Source organism: Cricetulus griseus, chromosome 3 (assembly GCF_003668045.3).
Source record: "Cricetulus griseus strain 17A/GY chromosome 3, alternate assembly CriGri-PICRH-1.0, whole genome shotgun sequence".
Lineage (NCBI taxonomy): Eukaryota > Metazoa > Chordata > Mammalia > Rodentia > Cricetidae > Cricetulus > Cricetulus griseus.
Window position 1 is genome coordinate 236,992,719 of NC_048596.1, and position 22,193 is coordinate 237,014,911.

Genomic DNA, 22,193 nt, shown 5'->3' on the forward strand with positions numbered 1-22,193 from the left:
GCATAGGCTATCATCGGTGTTTTTTGATGTTAGCCATTCTGACAGATGTAAGATGGTATCTCAGAGTTGTTTTAATTTGCATTTCTCTGATAGCTAAGGATGTTAGTCAAATCCTTAAATGTCTTCAGCCATTTGAGTTTCTTCTGTTGAGAATTCTCTGTTTAGATCTGTATCCCATTTTTTTAATTGGATTATTTGGTATCTTGGTGTCCAGTTTCAAGTGTTCTTTGTATATTTTGGAGATCAGTCCTCTGTCAGTTCAGTATCTTTTCCCATTCTGTACACTGCTGTTTTGTCTTGTTGACTGTGTCCATTGCCTTACAGAAGCTTCTCAGTTTTAGGAGGTCCCCTTTATTAATTGCTGTTTTCAGTGTCTATGCTGCTGGTGTTATATTTAGTAAGTGGTCTCCTGTGCCCATGCATTCAAGGCTACTTCCCACTTTTTCTTCTATTAGGTTCAGTGTGGTTGGATTTTTGTTGAGGTCTTTGAACTTGGGTTTTATGCATGGTGGTAGATATGGATTTATTAAAGTCTCCCACTGTTAGTGTGTGGGATTTGACATGTGATTTAAGCCTTAGTAATGTGTCTTTTATAAATGTGGGTGCTCTTGTTCAGAATTGAGATTGATGTTCAGAATTGAGACTTCATCTTGATGGATTTTCCTTCAACAAATATGAAATGTCCTTCTTCATCTCTTTTGATTACTTTTAGTTTGAAGTCTATTTTGTTAGGTATTAGGATTGCTACACCAGCTTGTTTCTTAGGTCCATTTGATTGGAAAAACTTTTCCCAACCATTTACTCTGAGGAAACGTCTGTCTTTGAAGTTGAGGTGTGTTTCTTGTTTGCAGCTAAAGGATGGAGTCTGTTTCCGTATCCATTCTGTTAGTCTGTGTCTTTTTATAGGTGAATTGAGTCCATTGATATTAATTGCTAGTTCCTGTTATTCTTATTTTTATTGGTGGTAGTGGTATTGTGTGCCAATTTCCCTTCTTTGGGATTTGTTAGTATGGGATTATTTTTACCTGTGTATTTGTGAGTGTAGCTGACTTCCTTGGGTTGGAGTTTTCCTTCTAGTATTTTCTGTAGGGCTAGATTTGTGGATATGTATTGTTTAAATCTGGTTTTGTCATGGGATATATTGTTTTCTCCCTCTATGGTGATTGAAAGCTTTGCTGAGTACAGTAGTCTGGGCTGGCATCCATGGTCTCTTAGTGTCTGCATAATGCTTGTCTAGGACCTTCTGGCTTTCATTGTTTCCATTGAGAAGTCGGATGTAATTCTGGTATGTTTGCCTTTATATGTTACTTGGCCTTTTTTCTTTGTACCTCTTAATTTTCTTTCTTTATTCTGTATGTTTAGTGTTTTGATTATTATGTGGAGAGGGGACTTTTTTTTGTTCAGTCTATTCAGTGTACTAAAAGCCTCTTGTACTTTCATAGATAGGTAGGTCCTTTTTTAGATTGAGAAATTTTTCTTCTATGATTTTATTAAGTATATTTTGTGTGCCTTTGAGCTGGTCTTCTTCTCCTTTTTCTATTATTATTCTTGGGTTCAGTCTTTTCATGGTGTCCCATATTTCCTAGATATTTTGTGTTAAGAATATTTTGGATTAAAAAAAAAGAATGTTTTGGATTTCCAGGTGTTGGTGATACACGCCTTTAATCCCAACACTTGGGAGGCAGAGGCAGGTGGATCTCTGTGAGTTCGAGGCCTGCCTAGTCTACAGAGCGAGTGCCAGGTTAGGCTCCAAAGCTACACAGAGAAACTGTCTTGATAAACAACAACAATAAAAAAGAATGTTTTGGAATTAGCATTTTTTGACCAATGAATCTATTTCCTCTATCGTATCTTCAATGCCTGAAATTCTCCCTTCAATCTCTTGTTTTCTGTTGTTTATGCTTGCATCTGTAGTTCCTGATTGTTTACCCAGATTTCCCATTTCCAGAATTCCTTCGGTTTGTGTTTTCTTTATTGCCTGTATTTCAGTTTTTAAGTCTTGAACCATTATCTTCACTGATTTGATTGCTTTTTCTTGGTTTTCTTTAAAGGATTTGTTGATTTCTTCCAATTTTTTGTTTGTCTTTTCCTCCATTTCTTTAAGGGAATTTTTTCATTTCCTCTTTACGGACCTTAATCATCTTCACAAAGTTATTTTTTAGGTTGTTTTCTTCTACTTCATCTGTGTTAGGATCTTCAAGTCTTGCTGTTATAGAACCACTAGTTTCTGGTGGTGCTGTATTGCTCTTTAAGTTGTTGAGTTATTCTTATACTGTTATCTGCCCATTTCGTCCTCCAGTCAGTGCAGGTGGAGCCTGCGCTTCTGGAGTCCCTCTTCCTCCAGTTGCAGCTGGGGCCTATAGCTCCATTGATCACTCCTTCAGGTACAGACAGGACAGAGCCTCTGGTGATTGCTCCTTCAGGTGCAGGCAGGCCCAAAGTGCCAGTGGTCACTGATGCAGCAGGATATCTCATACAGAGGATGGCACTGGATGCTGGCTGGAGCCCTGGTGCTCTTTCCCAGGGTAATTTCTTAACATAGTTTCTAGAAGCTACTGCTGTCAATGCTTTTGGGTGGCTCGATGCTCCCCCTTGGTAGCTTGCCTCTGATGCTCCCCCAGGCCAGGATGCTTGCCTCTGACTATCCCCTGGGCTGAGACACTCACCTTTCACCAAGCAGACTTCTAAATAGGATTGTGTAAATAAAAGGAACCAGTTGGTACCTGTGTAAATGGCACAGCTGGGCCTGGTCACCATCTTCAACCAGAGGTACCTCCCCTGATAGCAGTAATGGAAAATATTGTCTCTAAAAATAGGAAGTAGGCATAATTTTTCTTTTTAATGGAAAGCTAAAGCAAACAGGCCTTAAAAGGAAAAACAATTTTAGCCTTCATTTAAATTCTTCATATAAAAGTAGCATAAGGTACTAAAAATTAAGTTGTAGAATGTTGCAAAGTGTTTGTAGAAGGGTGCCACTGAAAATAAAAAGGGAAGGGAAGAGACCTTAAACATAAATCAAGCAGTCTGCCTCAACTACACAAATCTGTGGCCCACTGTCAGTGAAGAATTCTCACAGACCTTGTTTTGATAATGTTTTTTTGTGTGGATATTGCTAAAATAACTTAGAACTATAGTTGTACATTTTTCATGCTTATAGCTCACATCTGTGAGTTTTGCATGTTAAATACAAACAGAAGTCATTCAATTCTAGAGTCAATCTAAAGACCTTTATTAAGTGTGGTGTTCTACTAAAACCTAATCACCAATGTTGAATTTTGTAGTGGAAAACTGGATTTTTATTTTGTTATTTTTAAAGGCTCATGAGTCATATTAGCCATTACCAGAGTTGCTATTTTTTACTATAATACAATATTTTAACATGTCAGAATAATATAACAGTATATTCCTGAAATCTAATAAATTCAACTTAATTTACTATAATACTTATTGGTAATTAATGGGTGAGATGTTGTTGGTTTTAGGAGTTTGATTGGATGATTTTGACCTTTTGAAACAGGGTCTCACTGTGTAGCCCAGACCAGCTTAGAGCTGGACATCCTGCAGAGTGCTAGATTGCTTTATTTCCCTAGTGCTGGATTCTAGGCCTGAACTGTGCTCAGTGCTAATTAGCTACTTAAGCCTGATGTATGTGAAAGCCTTAGGCAGTCTATCTGCTGGCAGTAGGAGTACAAATGCCAGCCTGTCTCATTCCCACTGTAGCATCTTCACACTACCTGTTCCCTCCACCTGACTTGTCCCCACGTCCATCCCATTTTAATCCCCCACTTCAGTAAAGTCTTTGTTCAGATATCCCCTCCTCTGAGAGTCTTCCCTGACCCCCATGTCTAAGCCAGATGCTCCATTGTTCTCAGTCTTCTCTCTGTTTTGCTTCCTAACACTTTCACTCCTGACATACACATAAGTGGGTGCTTAGTCTATCTCTCCATCCCCACACGAATGCAACACCATTGGACAAGGATGTTGTTTGACTTGCTCATCACCATGTCTGCAGATCCTAGGGCAGTGTGTGGCACACTGTTTTAGTAAATGAATGATTTCTGAGGCAGGCTCTTTAGAGGTTGGCTTCCTTTTACTTAAGTGTGATCTGTAGTGGCATTTATGTCACAGCTTTTCTTTGCTTGAACCACAGTGAACCTCCCACACAGTGCTATACCATGGCCTTCAGGTGGCAGCTCCACAAGCTCTGACACACAGCAGCAATGCTATGCTGAAAAGGGTCCTCCACACAGCCCAGCTGCACCTGTGTGAACTTCAGCTCAGTGTAGAAGTTAGTCAGAACTGTATGAGCAGCACTTAGGAAAGGCACTCTTTCTTTATGCCACACAGTGTAAAACAGCCAGTATACAAATGGCTAGTGTTTGTATGGAACTCAAAAGTGGTTAGCTTTGTATAGAACTCAAAAAAGCTTCAACTCTGCAATTCATATGAGAGGAATTTTCAGGCAAGGAATTATGAATGGTCGGGCATAACCAGAGTCTAACACCACTTTTTACTGACTTCAGTGTAGACAGGCTGAATGAAGGCTTTAGAGAGGAAAACTTGTTCTCAAAATACCCATGTTAGCCTCTCTCTTCCACAGGAGCAGACCTGCCACTCAGCCTTCCCAAAGGTGCCTACTCTAAAACTCCTCCATGCCACTTAACACTGCATATTATTCTGTCCCATAAGTGGTCTAAATAAGAAGAAATAGAGCACTGACTGCTGTGCTTTTTAAACAGTTTTATGTAGGCCAACACCACCTGTTTCTTCATTCAGATGGAAAGATGAAATAAAGTACACTGAAAATAATTTGATATTTTTATGGAAATGACTAGAATTTATTTAGTATATTATTTTCACGAGGGTTGTATAGCATTTACTCTGAAATTTTAAAAGTAGAAAATACACTTTTAAGTGTCTAAGACAGAGAATCTATTAATAAGAAAATATTAATAGAATGTAACAGTCAAAAAGAGAGTGGAAGAATAAAGTTATTGGGAAAAACTCTGAGGGATGTTTTCTCCCCTTCCTGGATTTTCTTCTTCATAATTGTTTTTTCTTGAATGGAGGAAGGATTTAGGTTCCTATTCATGGCAGGTGTGAGGCCATCCTTGCCACAGTCTTCTCTCACCTCTTTGTGTTCATAGCCTGCTGCTCTTCAAGCCCATCTATTCCTTTGTTCTTGATGGGCAACACTGTCTTCTCCAGGATTTACTAGCACTCTCTTGAGCATTGAGTGCTCTAGCCTTCTCAACCTCCTCCATTAATAAACTCTGAGCATCCAGTGAGAAACTGCAGTGGTCTAGACATTCATGAAGCAGGGGTCTCCTGATTCCAAAACTTGTGGCTGAGTGAGCTCTTCATGTCTTCATTACTGTTATATGTACATATGGCTTATCATCCTTCAAAATCAATCCACTGGCACACCAACTTTAGGTATTTTAGGTAGCCTAAAAGAAATGTGTCTAGTAAAACTTGGTTTTTTCTTTGTTGAATTTCAAAATTATTTGAATTAGTAGCAGGCATTTCCATTCAAGCTAGGCCAGAACCACAGAACAAAAAATCACATAAACACTGTCCTATATAGTCAACATGTGGGAAAAATATATAACACAATTCTTGCCCTCAAAGAGTTAATGATCAGTTTTCTGTTTAGAATTTATATTGTAATAAATAACATATCACCTTTTATTTGAAAAGTCATAATCTTGACTTTCCTTGGTTTTAGAGCCCTTTGTCATGGATAAAAGGCTTGAAGTGGGGGGAGTATGTAGGTTCCCCCAGTGCTCCCGTACCTGTGGTCTGCTTCAGCCAGCCCCATGGAGAAAGATTTGGTTCCCTCCAAGCACTGCCTACCAGAGCCATCTGTGGTTTATCCAGAAACTTCTGTCTTCTGATGACCTACAGCAAGGAGCAAGGTAAAGTGAACCACAGTGAGGACCAGTCTGGACATCTTGTATGTGATTTAATTGTCACCAGCTCAGCTGTGCAGCTACCTTGCTTGACTTCTAAAGGTGCAGATCTTTACTCAGAATTGTTTTGTTTTGTTTTTTTTCTCTCACTTTTTAAGACAGGATTTCTCTGTGTTGCACGGGCTATCCTGGAACTCACTTTGTAGACCAACCTGGTCTCAAACTCAGAGACCCACCTGTCTCCACCTCCCAAGTGCTGGAATTAAAGTCATGAACTGCCATGACTGGTTGAATTGTGTTTACTTAATGTAGGCTAAGCATTAAAATGTAGTACTTTTAAAAAAAATGAGGATTAAATGCAGTGCTGTTTAAAATGAAAGGAGTTTGAGGGAGTTGAGAAATGGCTATGCTCACAGGATGAACACATTGTCAGTCTGATAGAAATGTGCATATTCAAGCTCTCAGTCCCCACGGTGGACAGATGTGTTTAACAGGTAGATCCAGTGCCTCTGAAGATGTACCTGTGGGTTTACACATACAAATGGGAATGATACGCATAAACAGATGCTCTGAAAAGCAACTCTTCTGGTTCCTACCTCCAGCTCAGGGGCATTGAAACATGGAACAGGACTATGTGGTGTGGGTCATTTCTTAATTCAAAATGTCATCCAGACACTGGAGAACTGAGGACATCCCTCTATCCTTCCTGCTAACATTTTCTAGTGCAGAGGCTCTCCTGCTTGACCTAAGAGTGAACATGAATAGCTGAGGACACTCATGTTCATATGAAGTTGCTGAACACTAGCCTATGCCCTGTGATTCATTTTTCAGCACCCTTATCACTCAGCATTATAGAATTTAAATGTGCCCCATGTAATTCTCAACCTAGTGTATGTTTGTCAGGCCCTTACTATACCTCAAGAACTGTGTTCATCCTGTAACTTCTCTGTAGATTGGATTTGGAATTGGCCAATCTAGGTGTGTGCACAGAAGTTCCTAACTGTAACCTCCGGAAGCACAGTTCCTTAGTTTGTATCCAAACTCTGCTATTTACTACCTGTGTGACCCTGGTAAAGTTACCTGAGGCTTCCAGATCCTGGCTTTTGATCTATATAAATAAGAATGCCAAATGTCTTCCCTCCTTGGGAGAATTATTGTGAAGATTCAAAATGATGTATGAGAATGATTAGCATAGAGCCTGGATCATTGTATTAATATTTACAAGAACCTATTAGGCTTTAACCCTCCTGGTCCAGGGATTGTCAGTGTTCACTGCTTTTACCTAAACATAACAGTCACAGAAGAATCAAAGAGGGCTTTGATTGACAACTGACTACCTTGAAGATGGGTGTTTAAGAGTCCTGGTTGAAGCTGGACATGTTGAGTGCTAATATGTAAAATGCCATGCTCTATGTGGTTATCTATCTTAATAGACAGCTGCATGAGGTGTGCCTAATGATCGGCCACTTTCTTGGGAAATGTGTCTCAGAACTGACTGAAGGCTTTATTATAAAGTACACTCTCTGCCCCCTTCATAGCATGTCATGAACCTCTAGGACTTGAGTCCAGACCTACATATGCCCAAATTGCAATTTTCTCACAAACTGCTGCTCAAAATCCACTGTTCATTATTTTAGATAACGTTTCTCTATCTAGCTCTGAGTCAAGTAAATCCCAGGCAGAATACCCCCAGTGAAAAAGAAGGTAATCCCACTCTTAGGTCCTATTGGCTAGATACACTGAGGGTTCTCAGACCTGTGGCACATGGCTCTCCCAGTGGCTTGCATGTAGAGGAGCTTATATTTTTTGATCTCAGTTCTTTTGTTGTGAAACTGATGCCTACATTTGACTGTTAGAAGAATAGGTCTGTGGATTCATTGTGCTGCTCCTTCATTTAAGAGCTATTTGTTTGTCCATCCATGTGCTGTGTGCCCTGGCAGGTTCTGAAATAAATAAAGCACATTCTCCTGAAGACTCCTTGTGTTAGTTTAAGCATTACATGTTTCAAGGGCAGTCATACCTCAGTCTTCCTCCTGTTTATTGTAATGGCACATGTGTAGACAACAGAAAGTCCCAAAAAAACACAGAATGTCCAAGTCTTTATGCCATAAGGGCATAATTCTGCACTATTAAAAATGGAGAAAAAAATCAAAACCCTCTTGGGTGGTAATTTGCTATGTCAGATCCTACAGCTGACCAGCATGAATCCCTTGCTCTTGGAAGGTATGGCTTCTCTCCAGCAGAGGTCATTTTCCACTGTTCAAAGTTGTTCATGCTGACTACTCAGCACTAGATTGTTAGAAAGTTATTTAACAACTCTTTAGTTCATGTTTCATTTTTAAATAAAAAAGAGTCTCAGAGCATGAACAGAGTAAACTTTATTAGTGTTGTCTTTAATTTATCTGAAAAGATAATTCTACCCTTAGGATCTTACTATTATTAAAGGACTGAAACCAAGATTATTCTATCTTGGAAAGATAAGGATATTGCCTGAAAGGAGTATATATTCTGCTATATAAATGTCAGCCTTTAGCTTGCCACTGTCTGAGATGTTATATGATGGTGACTAGATACTTGATTTCCCCTTCTCTTAAGGTGTGAGAAGCATGAATAATACAGACATTCAGTGGTCTGCTATCCTGAGCTGGGGATATGCTGACAACATCTTACGATTGAAAAGTAAGCAGAGTGAGCCACCAATCAACTTCATACAGAGTTCACAACAGCACCAGGTAAACTTGGGTGTAAGTTCAGTGTCTTGGGAAGGAATGAAGGAGTCCAGCTGACACTGCTTTACTTAATGCCAGCCCAGAAGCTGTATTTATACTCTTTCTAGATGTCCTAGTCCCTGCTCATCTGATTAGGTCCCACAGTTTGTTTTTTTTGCATATTTCTTCATTAAGAGGGTTGTCATCAAGGGGGATGGGATGGGAGTCAATGGGGCACATGGAAGAATGGGAGGGAAAGGGAACTGGGATTGATATATAAAATAAGATTGTTTCTAATTTAAATTTAAAAAGAAAAAAATTTTAAAAAGAGAGTTGTCATAAACACTTCTGTGTACCAATCTGAGGCCCAGTGTTTAAACAAAATGAGCTACTTTCATCCTGGATCCATTTGGTTTTGCAACTATGTCATTTTATATAACCACAGTATCATCTTTGTTACCTGATTTTCCCTAAATAGCCCAGGTATTTGGGGCTGGAGAGATGGCTCAGAGGTTAAGAGCACTGACTGCTCTTCCATAGGTCCTGAGTTCAATTCCCAGCAACCACATGGTGGTTCACAACAATCTGTTATGAAATCTGGTGCCCTCTTCTAGTGGAAGCAGAATGTTGTATACATAATAAATAAATATTTTAAAAAAAATAGCCCAGGTATTCAGCATCTGATGAAACAAGAGGACAATGGGCCTCATCTCCTGGAGTTGTGTTAGGCTCCCAGCTTTGATAGTCACTGCATAATCTTTGGCAGATAACTTGGCCTTTCCAAACTAGAGTGTCTTTCATCCTCTTTAAAACTGGGCTTATCCAACTTGCATTGATCCCTCAGAAAGCTGCTGTAAATATGCTGCTGATATTTACAAAAATTGTCAGCTATGTCTGTCCTATAGACACATGGTACAGCCATAGTCAGAACAGACTGTGAATTGAACACACAGCCACCTTCTGTCTTCCCATGGAATGGTCTCTGACCATTATCTAACTTCCCTTCCCTTGACTGTGAAACATCTACTATACCTGCTCATGTGTGCTGAAGTGTTCCATCCCTGAGAGTGGTTGGCAGCAAAATAAAAAATGGCTGTGCCAGTTTTATAAGCTGAAAAGGCCACCGCCATTTGTTATTAGACTTAATCTAGAGCTAGCAGAACCAAGGATAAAGAAACAGTAAAAAACAACCTTATTAGAAATATTAATAACATTTTTAATCATATTGAAGCATTTTATACAGATAGAAATATGTATCCAATGCCAACAGGTGATGATGAATCATAACAAAGCTGGCAGCATAATTAAATTGCAAATGAGTCTGCAAAATCAGTGAAAACAAAAAATATGTTGCAGAATAAGCATGTCCCTTGCTGCTTCCTTTATGGAATTGTTATGAATTGCAAGGGGAAAGAAAATAGAGTGGGAGTTAGATGTATAATATATCCTACCTATTCCAGTATGTTGACAAATACATTCATGACTAGGTGTAGCTCAGTTCTTTGGATGTGGTGCTTGGCATCAACAGCTGTCAAGGGAAAGCTGTGAGGGCATGAGAACTGAGCCAAACTTGAATGGCACCTCCATGGGTAGGAATGAAGAGCTTTGTACCAAAGTAGTAATCCTTCACATTTGCCTTTCTTTCTCCAATTTAGCAACATTTACAACTGTTAGAGCAATACCTGTGTTTACATATACACTGCTTCCCCATAGAAAAAGAAAGAGAATGCATGACAGTAAAAAATAGTAGTCCAGCATGGTGGCTTCCAACACTTACAAAGCTCAGATTGGAGGATCTTGAGTTCCAAGCCAACCTGGTATACACAATTAGACCCATTTCAAAACAAAAGACCAGTACTTAGATGTTTGAAGCACTCACATTCACACTCAAGCTTTGATCAGTTCTGTGTTACTTTGTTAAGTTTCTGAGAGTATAAAATACAAAATTATATACTATTTTTAATACCCTGTATTCTGTAAACAATTGTTAAACATTTTTGCTAAAAATTGTTGAAAGTACTATGGTTACATCTGCTTCTGCTCTGATCATACCAAGCAAAATGTTTGTGATCATGTATTTTGGTGAAAAGATCTCAGAAAGTGAGAACTATCTCTTAATGCTAGTCTTTGGTTTGTCCTCTCAAAGGTGACCAGTTGTGCCTGGGTGCCTGACAGTTGTCAGCTCTTCACCGGGAGCAAATGTGGTGTCATCACAGCCTATACCAACAGACTCACCAGCAGCACGGTAAGTACTGGCTCACTGGCACATGGTTGAACCTTTATGTCATTGAGGAAAGCCTGGATGATGTGAGTGAGTGAGGCATCCTTTGTAAACATATGTATTAGCCCTTCCTTATTCTAGCTCTTGGAAAGTGGAAAGTCACAGACCTAGCTCATTAGAATTAGGTTTATTAGGAGTGATGAAGGATTTTGAAAATAATCATAAAGGTCTTAATTTTTGCCTCAGAGACACATAATATTTTGAGATATGATCATCTTTGTATGTGGGCTTTTTACGACTATCTTTGAGACAGGGTCAAGTCCTGGGATTCCAGGCATGAGCCACCACACAGCTTTTTTTTTTCATGACATTTGAGTCTTGCCTGTATTCTCAGTATCCATGTGAACATTCAGAAAGAGTATATATGACATGATTTCTACCCTCTATACTCAAAAGTGTGGAAACCCTAATATCACCCCTTTAGTCTGACTAAAGTAAATGGCAGCAATATCTAAGTGGCCATCTTAATTTCTGTTAGTTATTGGCAAGCATATTCAAGCTATCCACTGAATGTCCAAGATGAGGTATTTAAATAATAAGCCAGTTTTTAAAAAGTATTTATTTTTAATGTGCATTGATATTTGTTTTACCTGTGGAAGGGCATTGGTTCTCCTGGAGCTATAGTTACAAACAGTTGTGAGCTGCCATGTAGGTGCTGGGAATTGAACCTGGGTCTTCTGGAAGAGGAGCCAGTGCTTTTATAACCACTGAGCCATCTCTCCAGTCTCTAAGCCAGTTTTTAAAACAAGACATGTTATGCAATATGCCTTTTTAATTTTCTGTCTCCTTGCTTGAATCTTGTGGTACTGTTCAGGATATAACAGGTTAAAGTAATAATCTGCTTTCTAATCTAGTATCTTCTCTGGGCTTTTTTTATTACAACTTTTATAATTAAATTATTAAATATATTTTGTTGAGTGGAACTACTATTCTTAGCACAGTATTGTTCCCAAATTCTTATGGTAAATCCCTTGTTAAAATTTGCCCTGGCCCTGGGGGTTAAATGTGATTATAATACTGTTCTATCTCTTATCAGTGGAGCCATTAGCAGAAGTAATGGGACCCTGGAGAGCCTGCAAGTAGAAACACCCTGAAGGCTGGGATGGAAGCTAGGACAGGATGTAGGAAAGGATGAGACAGGAGAGTGGTCCCTGCTAGGTATTAGGGAACCAAGAAGGTTATATTTAAATGGGGTACTACTGTGTGGAGAAAGGAGATTATCAAAAGTGGGGGAGCCAACTTGTCCAACAATATGGAATCCAGGGTCTGCTAAGTTGGGAGATGGCAAATAATTTTCTGTGTAGGTAAGACTGAAGTGGTGAAGATGAAATGAAAAAATGGAGTAGTCTATGGAGCCCAGGGGTGAAGTTCTTACATGCCGTGGTCACTAAGGAACCCAAGTCCAGGAGTGTTATAACATCCAGAAAGTCTACTTTTTATTTCTCCCTTTTATACCCAAACACCTCATCCCTACACAACTGTCTCTATCATTAATGGCTGCTGGTACTTTCAGTCATCTCAGTTTGCACTCTGTTGCCTTGCTGTCTGCTGTGCACCATGCATAGTTGCTTTTTTTTTTTTTTTTTTTTTTTTTGGTTTTTTGAGAGACAGGGTTTCTCTGTGTAGCTTTGGAGCCTATCCTGGCACTCGCTCTGGAGACCAGGCTGGCCTCGAACTCACAGAGATCTGCCTGCCTCTGCCTCCCGAGTGCTGGGATTAAAGGCGTGCGCCACCAACGCCCAGCTCATAGTTGCATTTTTAAAAATAGCTTTATTTTTGAGTGTTTTTTGGTTGATTGGTTGGTTTTTTACTCTATTTGCTTCCTGACACTTTAAACAGCCTTGTTCTTAGTTTTCTGCATTTCTGCATTTTTAATTATGCACTAACACAGTATATAGTACCAGATTGAAAAGGATTAAGATATCAGTATAGGAGTCATTACACAAAGAATGCCTTTGAATAAAGCTGACCATACTTATACCTATTGTAATTTAAATATAACAAGACTTGTTTTGTTTGCTATTAAATTCTGGCAAGCTGATCAAGACTCATATTGTTTATCATTCCTTTTATATAATTTTCCTGAAAGCAAATTTTCCAGATCATTGCTGAGGATTTTCTTTCCTTCCAAGTAGTGGGTAGTTGAGTTGTGAGAGTAGTTGTTATTATCTACCCTGTGTCAGAAAAGCAGCTTAGCTGTGTGGTTTGAGGGAGAGCTCACTTAGTTTTTCACAGATGTTGATACTGATGTTTATCCCACAGATTGTCTCAGAAACCTGTATTTATGATACAACTCTGGCCCTGGCTGCAAAGTCAAAAGGAGGCTTCTGACATTCACTTCCTTCTGTTCTATAGCCCTGGTCCTAAAAGTTTTTATGTGTTTCTTCAGGGAGCTTTCATACAGACTAAAGATAGCTTCATAGTGCCACATAAGACACACCAAAGTCCTTGTTGGGAGAATTTTCCAGGGGTTCTGATGAAGCATCTCCTGAAAGTGATAATTGATTGTATGATAGTTATTCTTGAGACATACAGCCAGGTACTGTTTTTAACAGACTAAAAAATTAAACATTTTATTGATTTAGATTTTGAGAAGTCACACACACACATACACACACACACACACACACACACACACACACACACACACACACACACACATAAATGCATAGTAGCTATAAATTTAAACAAAGTTTGGTACACCAATGCAGTGTAGAATTCAAGACTTGGCAGGAGGGTCCAGAGTCAGATACCCTGGTCTCCCTTGACAACACATGTCAGGTACCTGGTGAACAGGTGGAAGAGGTTGAAGAAGACAGAAGCCTCTAGACAGCCTCTGGCACACACAGTAGAATGTAGCTCTAGGACCTTAAGCCTTCTGTGTGCTGAGTATGAATACAGGCCTTGAGCTGTAAAAAGGGATTGGTCCAATATGTCCTTCAGCCCCTCTGCAGGACCTTCAACATCAGGGCTAGTTCAGTCTGCAAAGCTATTTGTTGCTCCTGCATCTGCAGTTGCCAAGGTCCCAGGCCCTGGAAAAGAAATGGAAAATACATGTGACTTCCTTCTGCAGTAGCCACTCCTTATTACTAATGTCCTTAGCCCTCTTAAAGGCCTGTAGTTCTTGTGGGAGCAGAGACCTGAACTTGGACATTTGGCAGACCTTTACATCCAACAGCACCTGGGAAGCCTGAAGACAGGAGCTGCCCAGGTTCTCATCAGTACCACCATCATCGGCATCAGGAGGAGCATGCAGCCCTGCCTATATCTGGCTTCACCCTGGTCTGTGGTGTCTGTAATAAAATGAGACCTCAAGTGTGTCCTTGAGGTTCTTCCCTGGGATCTCATTCTTGCTTGGAGTTTCTAGCCTCCATCTTCCCCTGTGGCTTTCAACCTGCTTCTGTGTTTTGTATCTCTGGATTTCCTGCTTCACCTAGAACAGGGTGCCTGCCCATGATTCATGGTACCACTTTAAGTTGGCCTGGTGGCAGCTCCAGCTGATGTAGGAAAAGTGAAAACACTGGAAATTGACATTAACCACCAAGGGAGCCCCAGATTGGGGAAATCCAGAGCAGAGAAGGGCCAAGAGTTAGGTAAGCCACTGAAAGTCACCTAGGATAGAGTGAGTCTGGAAAATTCCCACAGGAAGCTCAACACACACAGGGGTGGTCTTGGTTACCTCTTGAGTGGATCCCAGCTGGGAGTGCAGACAGGGGACAAGGTGTCTCATGCAGGGGCATGGAGGGACACCTAGGAGATGCCACCCTGGGAGCCTGGAGCTGCTTTCTCAGCAGGAGAGAGCCAGCCCCCATATCTGTATTCCTGAGTGGGAAATTCTGAAATGCCAATGATAGTAAACACTCCAATAAAAAAGCAGGTCATAGCCATGTGGCCTTCAGACATTGGTTTTTGAAAGTCCATCTGTAGCCATTGAGAAGGGACATAGCATTGGAACCTGTCAAACTAAGGAGAGGAACAAAACTTTTTATGGCATTATATGTAACTTGAAAGCAGTTTTAAATATCAGCAAATATAAGGTACTCATTTCAATGATGATAACTGCATGGAGTGTTATATACCATTAAAATCATTTGAAGATAATATCCTAAGTAAAAAATGCAAAATAATATAAAATACAAAATAGAAATTTATTTGTATAGCAATATTACAAACTATAAAAATACACGTGTCTTTAACAAAGACTGAACAAGAACAAATAAAAACAAAAGGCAATGCAAGTTACCAAAATTGAGCAATTTAAATCATTATAATTCTTTATTAACTTTTATCATTTAAAATGTTGAATAGGGCCGGGCATTGGTGGCGCATGCCTTTAATCCCAGCACTCGGGAGGCAGAGGCAGGCAAATCTCTGTGATTTTGAGACCAGCCTGGTCTCCAGAGCGAGTGCTAGGATAGGCTCCAAAGCTACACAGAGAAACCCTGTCTTGAAAAAACCAAAAAAAAAAAAAAAAAAAAAAGTTGAATAGGATTGAAAAGTGATCAGAGAAGAAGAAAGCCTAGGACATATTTTTAATTTTGAGATACTACAGATTCCTTTGTGTAGGATTTCATCTCATACTTTGCTTAATATTCAAATTCTAGCCCTCAGAAATCGAAATGGAGAGTCAGATGCATCTCTATGGACACACAGAAGAGATAACCAGCTTGTGTGTCTGCAAACCATATAGTGTGATGATAAGTGTGAGCAGAGATGGGACTTGCATCGTGTGGGACCTAAACAGGTACAAAAGTCTCTCATCCAGACATGGTTGTTTGAAATGCTGCGTATTTTACAGTATATAGTAAATACACTAAAGTCATGCCACTGTATTGTCAATTTAAGCATGAGACACATGCTTATAGGTATAGAGTACCTCTGTAGTCTGGGGAAAGTCGGAAGTCAGATGCCTCAGAATAGGAGTTACTCAGACTGAGGAAAGGAAACATAAAAGCTGTAATCCTGTGTGACTGGATGTGTGAATTCATGTCATTTTATTTTAGACTATGCTATGTACAAAGTCTGGCAGGACACAAAAGCCCTGTGACAGCTGTCTCTGCCAGTGAAACATCAGGTGACATTGCTACTGTGTGTGACTCAGGTGAGTTATCCCCAGCCAAAGCCTAGAGCTGCCCGTTTCCTGGCTAGGGCTTCTCTCAGCTCCCTTCAGTAAAAGCACTTTGGCCATAGCATGGAAGTATATTAAAATGTAAGGTCCTACACTGATTTCTCCTTAAGCAGAAGTTAAAATTTTTCCTGATAGATGTAAAAATTTGTTTGAGTACACTCCACCTTCTGTCTCATCATGGGAGCGAGCACTGGGCTTAGTGGTACAGTTGTCATGGTCAGAGTTTCATTACCTGTTACTAAGATAAAGCACATCACAAAAGCAATTTAAGGGAGAAAGGTCTTCTTTGGCTCAGCTCCAGTGGGAGAGATGTCAGGGTGGCAGGAGCTTGGAGCAGCCACCCTGCTCCAGGAGTAGAGAGTTAATGAATGCAAAGTTGGCCTTCTCCATTTCATATAGTCCAGGATCCCTAAATCAGGGAATGGTCCTGCCTACAATTAAGACATATCTTCCTACATTAGTTAATTTTATAAGACCGTACCTCACAGACATTCTCAGAGATTAAACTTAATCTAGAGACTCCCTCACAGGTGTACCAGGCTAGGTGTCAATTTAACTTTACCCACTGAGCACTTTATCCACTGAGCCATCACCCCAACCTCTTACTCTATAGTCTTTGAAAAGAAAAACTTAGTTTAGTTCAGTGTTAAGAAATAAAATCCCACAGTAGATATTCTGAGGAATAATGTTTTGTTTTAAGAATTAATTTGTTTTTTTTTTCAAATACATACCATTTTTACTACAACTTTTTTTGTCTTTTGAAAGTCACATAAATCACTTTTGGTTTATTCATTCATTCATTCATTTTTCAGTAGGGTTTCTATATGCAACCCAAGCTAACCAGAAACTCATGATCCTCCTGCCTCCCAAATTGCTTGGATTGTAGGTATTTGTCATCATGATTGGCTTAAGCCACGTCTGTGCTGTGGGGGAGGGGTGCTGTTCACCCATGCTGCTATGTGTGTAGGCCAGGGGTTGACTTTAATATCTTTTTTTAAATTTTATTTATTTATTATGTATACAACATTCTGCTTCCATGTGTATCTGCACAACAGAAGAGGGCACCAGATCTCATAATGGATGGTTGTGAGCCACCATGTGGTTGCTGGGAATTAAACTCAGGACCTCTGGAAGAGCAGTCAGTGCTCTTAACCTCTGAGCCATCTCTCCAGCCCGACTTTAATATCTTTATTGTTCTTTGTCTTACGTTTTGAGAGAGGGTCTCTCAGTTTCCAAGGGTCTGCCTCCCCAACACTGGGGTTGCATGCATGAACCTGGCTGTTAAGTAGGTACCAGGGATCTGGACTCATTCCCTTAGGCTTACACAACAAGCTCTTGACCCACTGAGCCATCTCCCAGCTCCCTTTAGTAGCTTCTTTCTGATGGTTTCGCAGAATAGTTCTCTCTTTTGGAGAATGGTATTCTGAGTACCTTCAAACATAATTGAGATTTTCCAGTCCATACATGGAAATGTAATCATACAAAGATCCCTGATTCATTTCCCTTGTTGCTGTTTCACTTCATCATGGTCAGTGTCCACCAAGGACTAATCTGTAAGACTGTATGACTCTGTAGTAATTCAGAACCATTAGTCAGGGCTTCCTGTGAGCTGCTTCACTGAGTAAGTAAGGGTGGCCTTTATGGGTGCCCTAGAGACCTCATGTGTGAGATCCCCCGCCCCATTCTGGTGATCTGTGGAATGATTTGGTGTTTCAGCTGGAGGGGGCAGCGACCTGAGACTCTGGACAGTGAATGGGGACCTCGTTGGACATGTCCACTGCAGAGAGATCATTTGTTCTGTAGCTTTCTCCAACCAGCCTGAGGGAGTATCCATCAATGTCATTGCTGGGGGACTAGAAAACGGCATTGTGAGGTAAGAGAGGTTTTGACCCTTTTCTTCCCAATCATGGATCACTGCAGTTTGAGAAATGAATTCTAGTATCTAAGCATATTAATATGTAGGACTTAGAGATTGAAAGTTACTTTGGGGTATAGGTCTTTATTCCTGTTGTGTTTCTAAATAGTAAAGCTAGTGCAGTTTAGAAGTATTGTGTTAACTATAAGATAATATAAAATATTAACCATATGAAAATATGCTGAGTTCTTGTTCCCACCTGCAACCCTTGCAGACTCCCCAGAGGCAATGCTGTTCTTTGCAGTAGGGTATCCTGGCAACTCAGCAAGCAAGCGCTGATGTTTTTCAGTGCATGCAGTTTTAGTTTGCATAATTGAATAATGACTGCTCTTCCCTCTAGGTTATGGAGCACATGGGACTTGAAGCCTGTGAGAGAAATTACATTTCCCAAGTCAAATAAGCCTATCATAAGGTAAGATCTACCACCACCTTTTGTTCTTCATAAAATAATTTGTAAATGTATATTTGTTAGAGAAATATTAAAGCATATAGACCCAAAGAATGTGTGTGTGAAGGCTTCATGAAAAGCCAGCCTCTTACCATGCAGCAAATTTCCTATCACCAGCAACAAACCAACATACTCCTGTCATGTGGAACTCAGTGTCTAGTTGAAAGACAGGCTGGCCCTCTTCCAGGAAACTTTTGGGACCATAGAAACTATTCTTTCCACTTCCTCCTAGCAATGACAGTCATGTGACTGACCGCCACAGTGATGTGCTTCATAAAACAAACACCAGTCACCCTTAACTTGACTTACAAATTTGACTTTAAAACTTAATCAATAGTTGAGATATTCAAATTATACTTAATTAAAATAAATTTATTTTGATTGTGCTGAACTTAAATATTAATAAACAGAAATTGTCTATTAATGTTACATTGTTTTACCTTTGTTCTCCAGAAAAATAAAATATATTCTCAAAACAAATGTTATTTAAGGGCTGGGTATAGTGTCCCACACCTTTAATCCCAGAAGCTGGGAGGCAAAGAGAGGCTCGTGTGCGTTTGTACATTGTGTGTGTGTTAGTATATGATATCTTTGTGAAGTTTTTCCCACCCTGATGTCTGGGGCTCCAGTTTGTTTGTTTGTTTGTTTGTTTGTTTGTTTGTTTGAGACAGGGTTTCTCTGTATTGTTTTGGAGCCTGTCCTGGAACTTGCTGGGTAGACCAGGCTGGCCTCAAATGCTTTTGGTTTTTCAAAACAGAATTTCTCTGTGTAACAGACCTAGCTGTCCTGGAACTTGCTCTGTAGACCAGGCTGGCCTCAAACTCACAGACAGAGATCCACCTGCCTCTGCCTCCCGAGTGTTGGGATTAAAGGTGTGGGCCAGTTTTATTCTAGATAAATTGAGCCGGAGCCTTGTCAGGAGTGCAGCTGTATTAGAATGGGTCATCACAGAAGGTTTGTGGGCAGTATTTTCATGTATAACTCTGGAGTGGAGGCACCTTAGTTTCAGCATCACAGTCTGTGTAAAAACAGTTTAAGGACTGTAATGTACAAGTGGGTTTGCTCTTTACAGCCTTACATTTTCCTGCGATGGACACCATTTATACACAGCCAACAGTGATGGGACAGTGATTGCATGGTGTCGGAAGGACCAGCAGCGCATGAAGCAGCCCATGTTCTACTCTTTCCTCAGCAACTACGCAGCTGGATGAAGAGAAGGGCCTTCCCCAGAGAACATGAGCACCATACTGTGGAGCTGGCTCCAGCCACTGCAGAAACAGATGACTAAGCAGATATCCAATAATGACACCTGTCCCTAGGCACGCTTCCACAGCCTCCATGTCCTGAAAGTAAAGCCCTGCCCCATTCCATAACGGTGTGGAAGGCTGGGTCAGCACGCACCAACCAACAAGTTTCGGGGCTTTTGAGACAAAGTCAGAATCTTGATGCTTTTTCCCAAGAAGTTATGCTGAGTAAAAGATTGGGGTCTCTCTTCTTTCAAAAGGAAACAGCAGAACTTTAAATTAGCTATTTATCTAAAATACTAGAAATTATATTTTAAAAATTTCTGGTATATTCCCTACAAGCACACATTCCCCCCTTAAAAAAGGAAAAGAAAAAAAAAAAAAAAAACCTAGGAATTTTTCAGGACTCAACAATTGCTTTCTTTGAGAAGCAAATTATTCAGTAGGTGCCTCTGCACCAAATACATTCCGGAATATCCGAACAGAAAGTGAACTGCTACATCATCACACTAGGCTGCTTTTGCTGGTTGCCTTTGCCCAAAGAAAAGCTAGGTTCTCCTGCAAGCTGTGGGCAAGAGTATAGGTACTTTTGATTCCATGCACATCCTCATTCCTCATAAGATTTTACTTAAAATCTATAACACTAGACATCAATACCCTTGGTTCAGTGACTAATTTTCAAATATAATAGTAAATCTTTTAGCACCTGCCATTAACAATGCCATTGACAGAGCACTGAATCTGTACCATCTGTAATCGAAAGTTCCAGACAGCACTCCACAATGGAGACACAGCAGCTAATCTAGTCCACTGGGAGAGTGTCCTGCTGTGAGACAGAACCAGGAAGGAAAAGCAGACAGCTGAGTGTGCAAGCAGAAGTCAGGATGAGTTACTCTTTAGGAAACAAGTTTTTCTTGTTCCTACTAAGCCACCATCTGAGAATCCTAGGGAAGGTGGAAAGCCTTCCTTGTGCACCATGGCATGTGAAGGCTGCTCCTAGTCTGGAATGCCATGTCTGCCACATGGAGACAGCTGGATTTTTACTTGAGGTGCTGCTTTAATGGCTTTGAAAACTGTCAGTAGGCTCAGAAATATGTCACCATGGGATAGGAGCACGTGTTGCTGCCTATGAATGACTTGTGCATTTGTTTTGGAAATTTAATTCATATAATGTTTACAGAACTACTTTTGTAACTTCCAGACTTTGTAAAACATTCTGCTTGTATCTATAAGATGCAATTCCAGAGTCTCTGCTGTGGGGACAGGCATGGGGAGAGGCAGTGCCTAATGATACCTTTAGGTCACATCGACATGGACCACATGTTACTCCTGAGGTCCATTTATGAGCAGAGAAAACATTACTCCTACTCACGTTGAAGTGATTGATTTGTTTTTAAAAAGTCAGCTATTGTCTAGCTTTCATTTTTTTTTACCAAGAACTTCAAGTTAGTCTCTTATTAGAATAGGGATGCTATGCAGTCTTGGCTTTTTTTAAGGACCAAGTTTCATCATTATCTGAAGAAAATATGCAAAATACCTGGTCTTGTTAAGAGTGCAATATTATATTTTTATGTAAAAATGAAAATTCATTGGGGGGATTATTTATTGAGCATGAAACCTAGTATGTATATGTTGGAAAGGCTTTGTAATATGCATGTTGTAGCACACATCCCTAGAAGTCATCACATGCTGTTACCTTATACACTGCCACTTCAGTTTGGAAATAAACTTGCTAAAAATGGACTTAAACCTGTGTCTTCTGTATGTCTTGTACGTTATGATCAGATCCCAGTCAGTGACTGTTGCAGAACAAGGTGTATCTGAAAGTCCTGTTGCTAATAATAACTGGCTGTGCTGGGACACGTTTCCTTCAAGCCAATGAGCCTCCTCAAGGAATAGAACCAACAAACAAGCCATAGGTCATAGAAGGAATGCTGCCACCTCCATAGATGCCTGTTGATACAATTAAGGGCTCTAAAAGAGATTGTGTGGATGCAGCCATGCAGACAAACACAGATACCATGTGGCTAGAGAGAAGGAAAGAACAGCCAGTGGATTAAATTAAGAGCCCTGTAGATAGTAGTATCCCATGAGACATGGCCTGTGAGAGTCTGCACTTAAATTGGGTTTAGCCCAACTTCATGGATGGCTTAGAGTAAGAGGAAACATACGGACATGGGAGGAAATGCAGAATTCGCAGGAATCAGAGTCTGTAGTCCACAGCCCATTGAATCTTCCCAAATGCCAAGAAGTATATGCTCTTAGTCACCTCTAGACTACTCACTAAAATTCATTTAAAGTCTGGCCACCCGGCCTCAATGTAGGTTGGAAAATAGCTAAGAGTCACCAATAGGCCAAAGCTGGTCCCACAGCCATTTAGCCCCAAATAAACACACAGGCTTGTACTAATTATATACTATTTGGCCAATGGCTTAGGCTTCTTACTAGCTAGCTCTCTCTTAATTACTTACTCATAACTATTAATCTATGTGTTTCTACATGGTCTTATCTTACTGGAGAATGCCTGGACCTGTTACTCCTTTGGCAACTACATAGT

The 22,193-nt window shown here is 40.2% G+C and overlaps 1 protein-coding gene across 3 annotated transcripts in view; it reads left to right on the forward strand.

The window, feature by feature from the left end:
- Nucleotides 1–21,385, forward strand: part of Lyst (lysosomal trafficking regulator) — a 171,603-nt gene extending 150,218 nt beyond the window's left edge. For all 3 annotated transcript variants that reach the window (XM_035442855.1, XM_027409436.2, XM_035442856.1), the window contains exons 46-53: nucleotides 5,729–5,918; nucleotides 8,508–8,644; nucleotides 10,767–10,865; nucleotides 15,506–15,645; nucleotides 15,905–16,002; nucleotides 17,746–17,902; nucleotides 18,285–18,356; nucleotides 19,465–21,385. In XM_035442855.1, the coding sequence (XP_035298746.1) occupies nucleotides 5,729–5,918; nucleotides 8,508–8,644; nucleotides 10,767–10,865; nucleotides 15,506–15,645; nucleotides 15,905–16,002; nucleotides 17,746–17,902; nucleotides 18,285–18,356; nucleotides 19,465–19,603 (1,032 nt within the window). In that variant the 3' untranslated portion in view covers nucleotides 19,604–21,385. The remainder of the gene's footprint in view (nucleotides 1–5,728; nucleotides 5,919–8,507; nucleotides 8,645–10,766; nucleotides 10,866–15,505; nucleotides 15,646–15,904; nucleotides 16,003–17,745; nucleotides 17,903–18,284; nucleotides 18,357–19,464) is intronic.
- The last annotated feature ends 808 nt before the right edge of the window (nucleotides 21,386–22,193 follow it).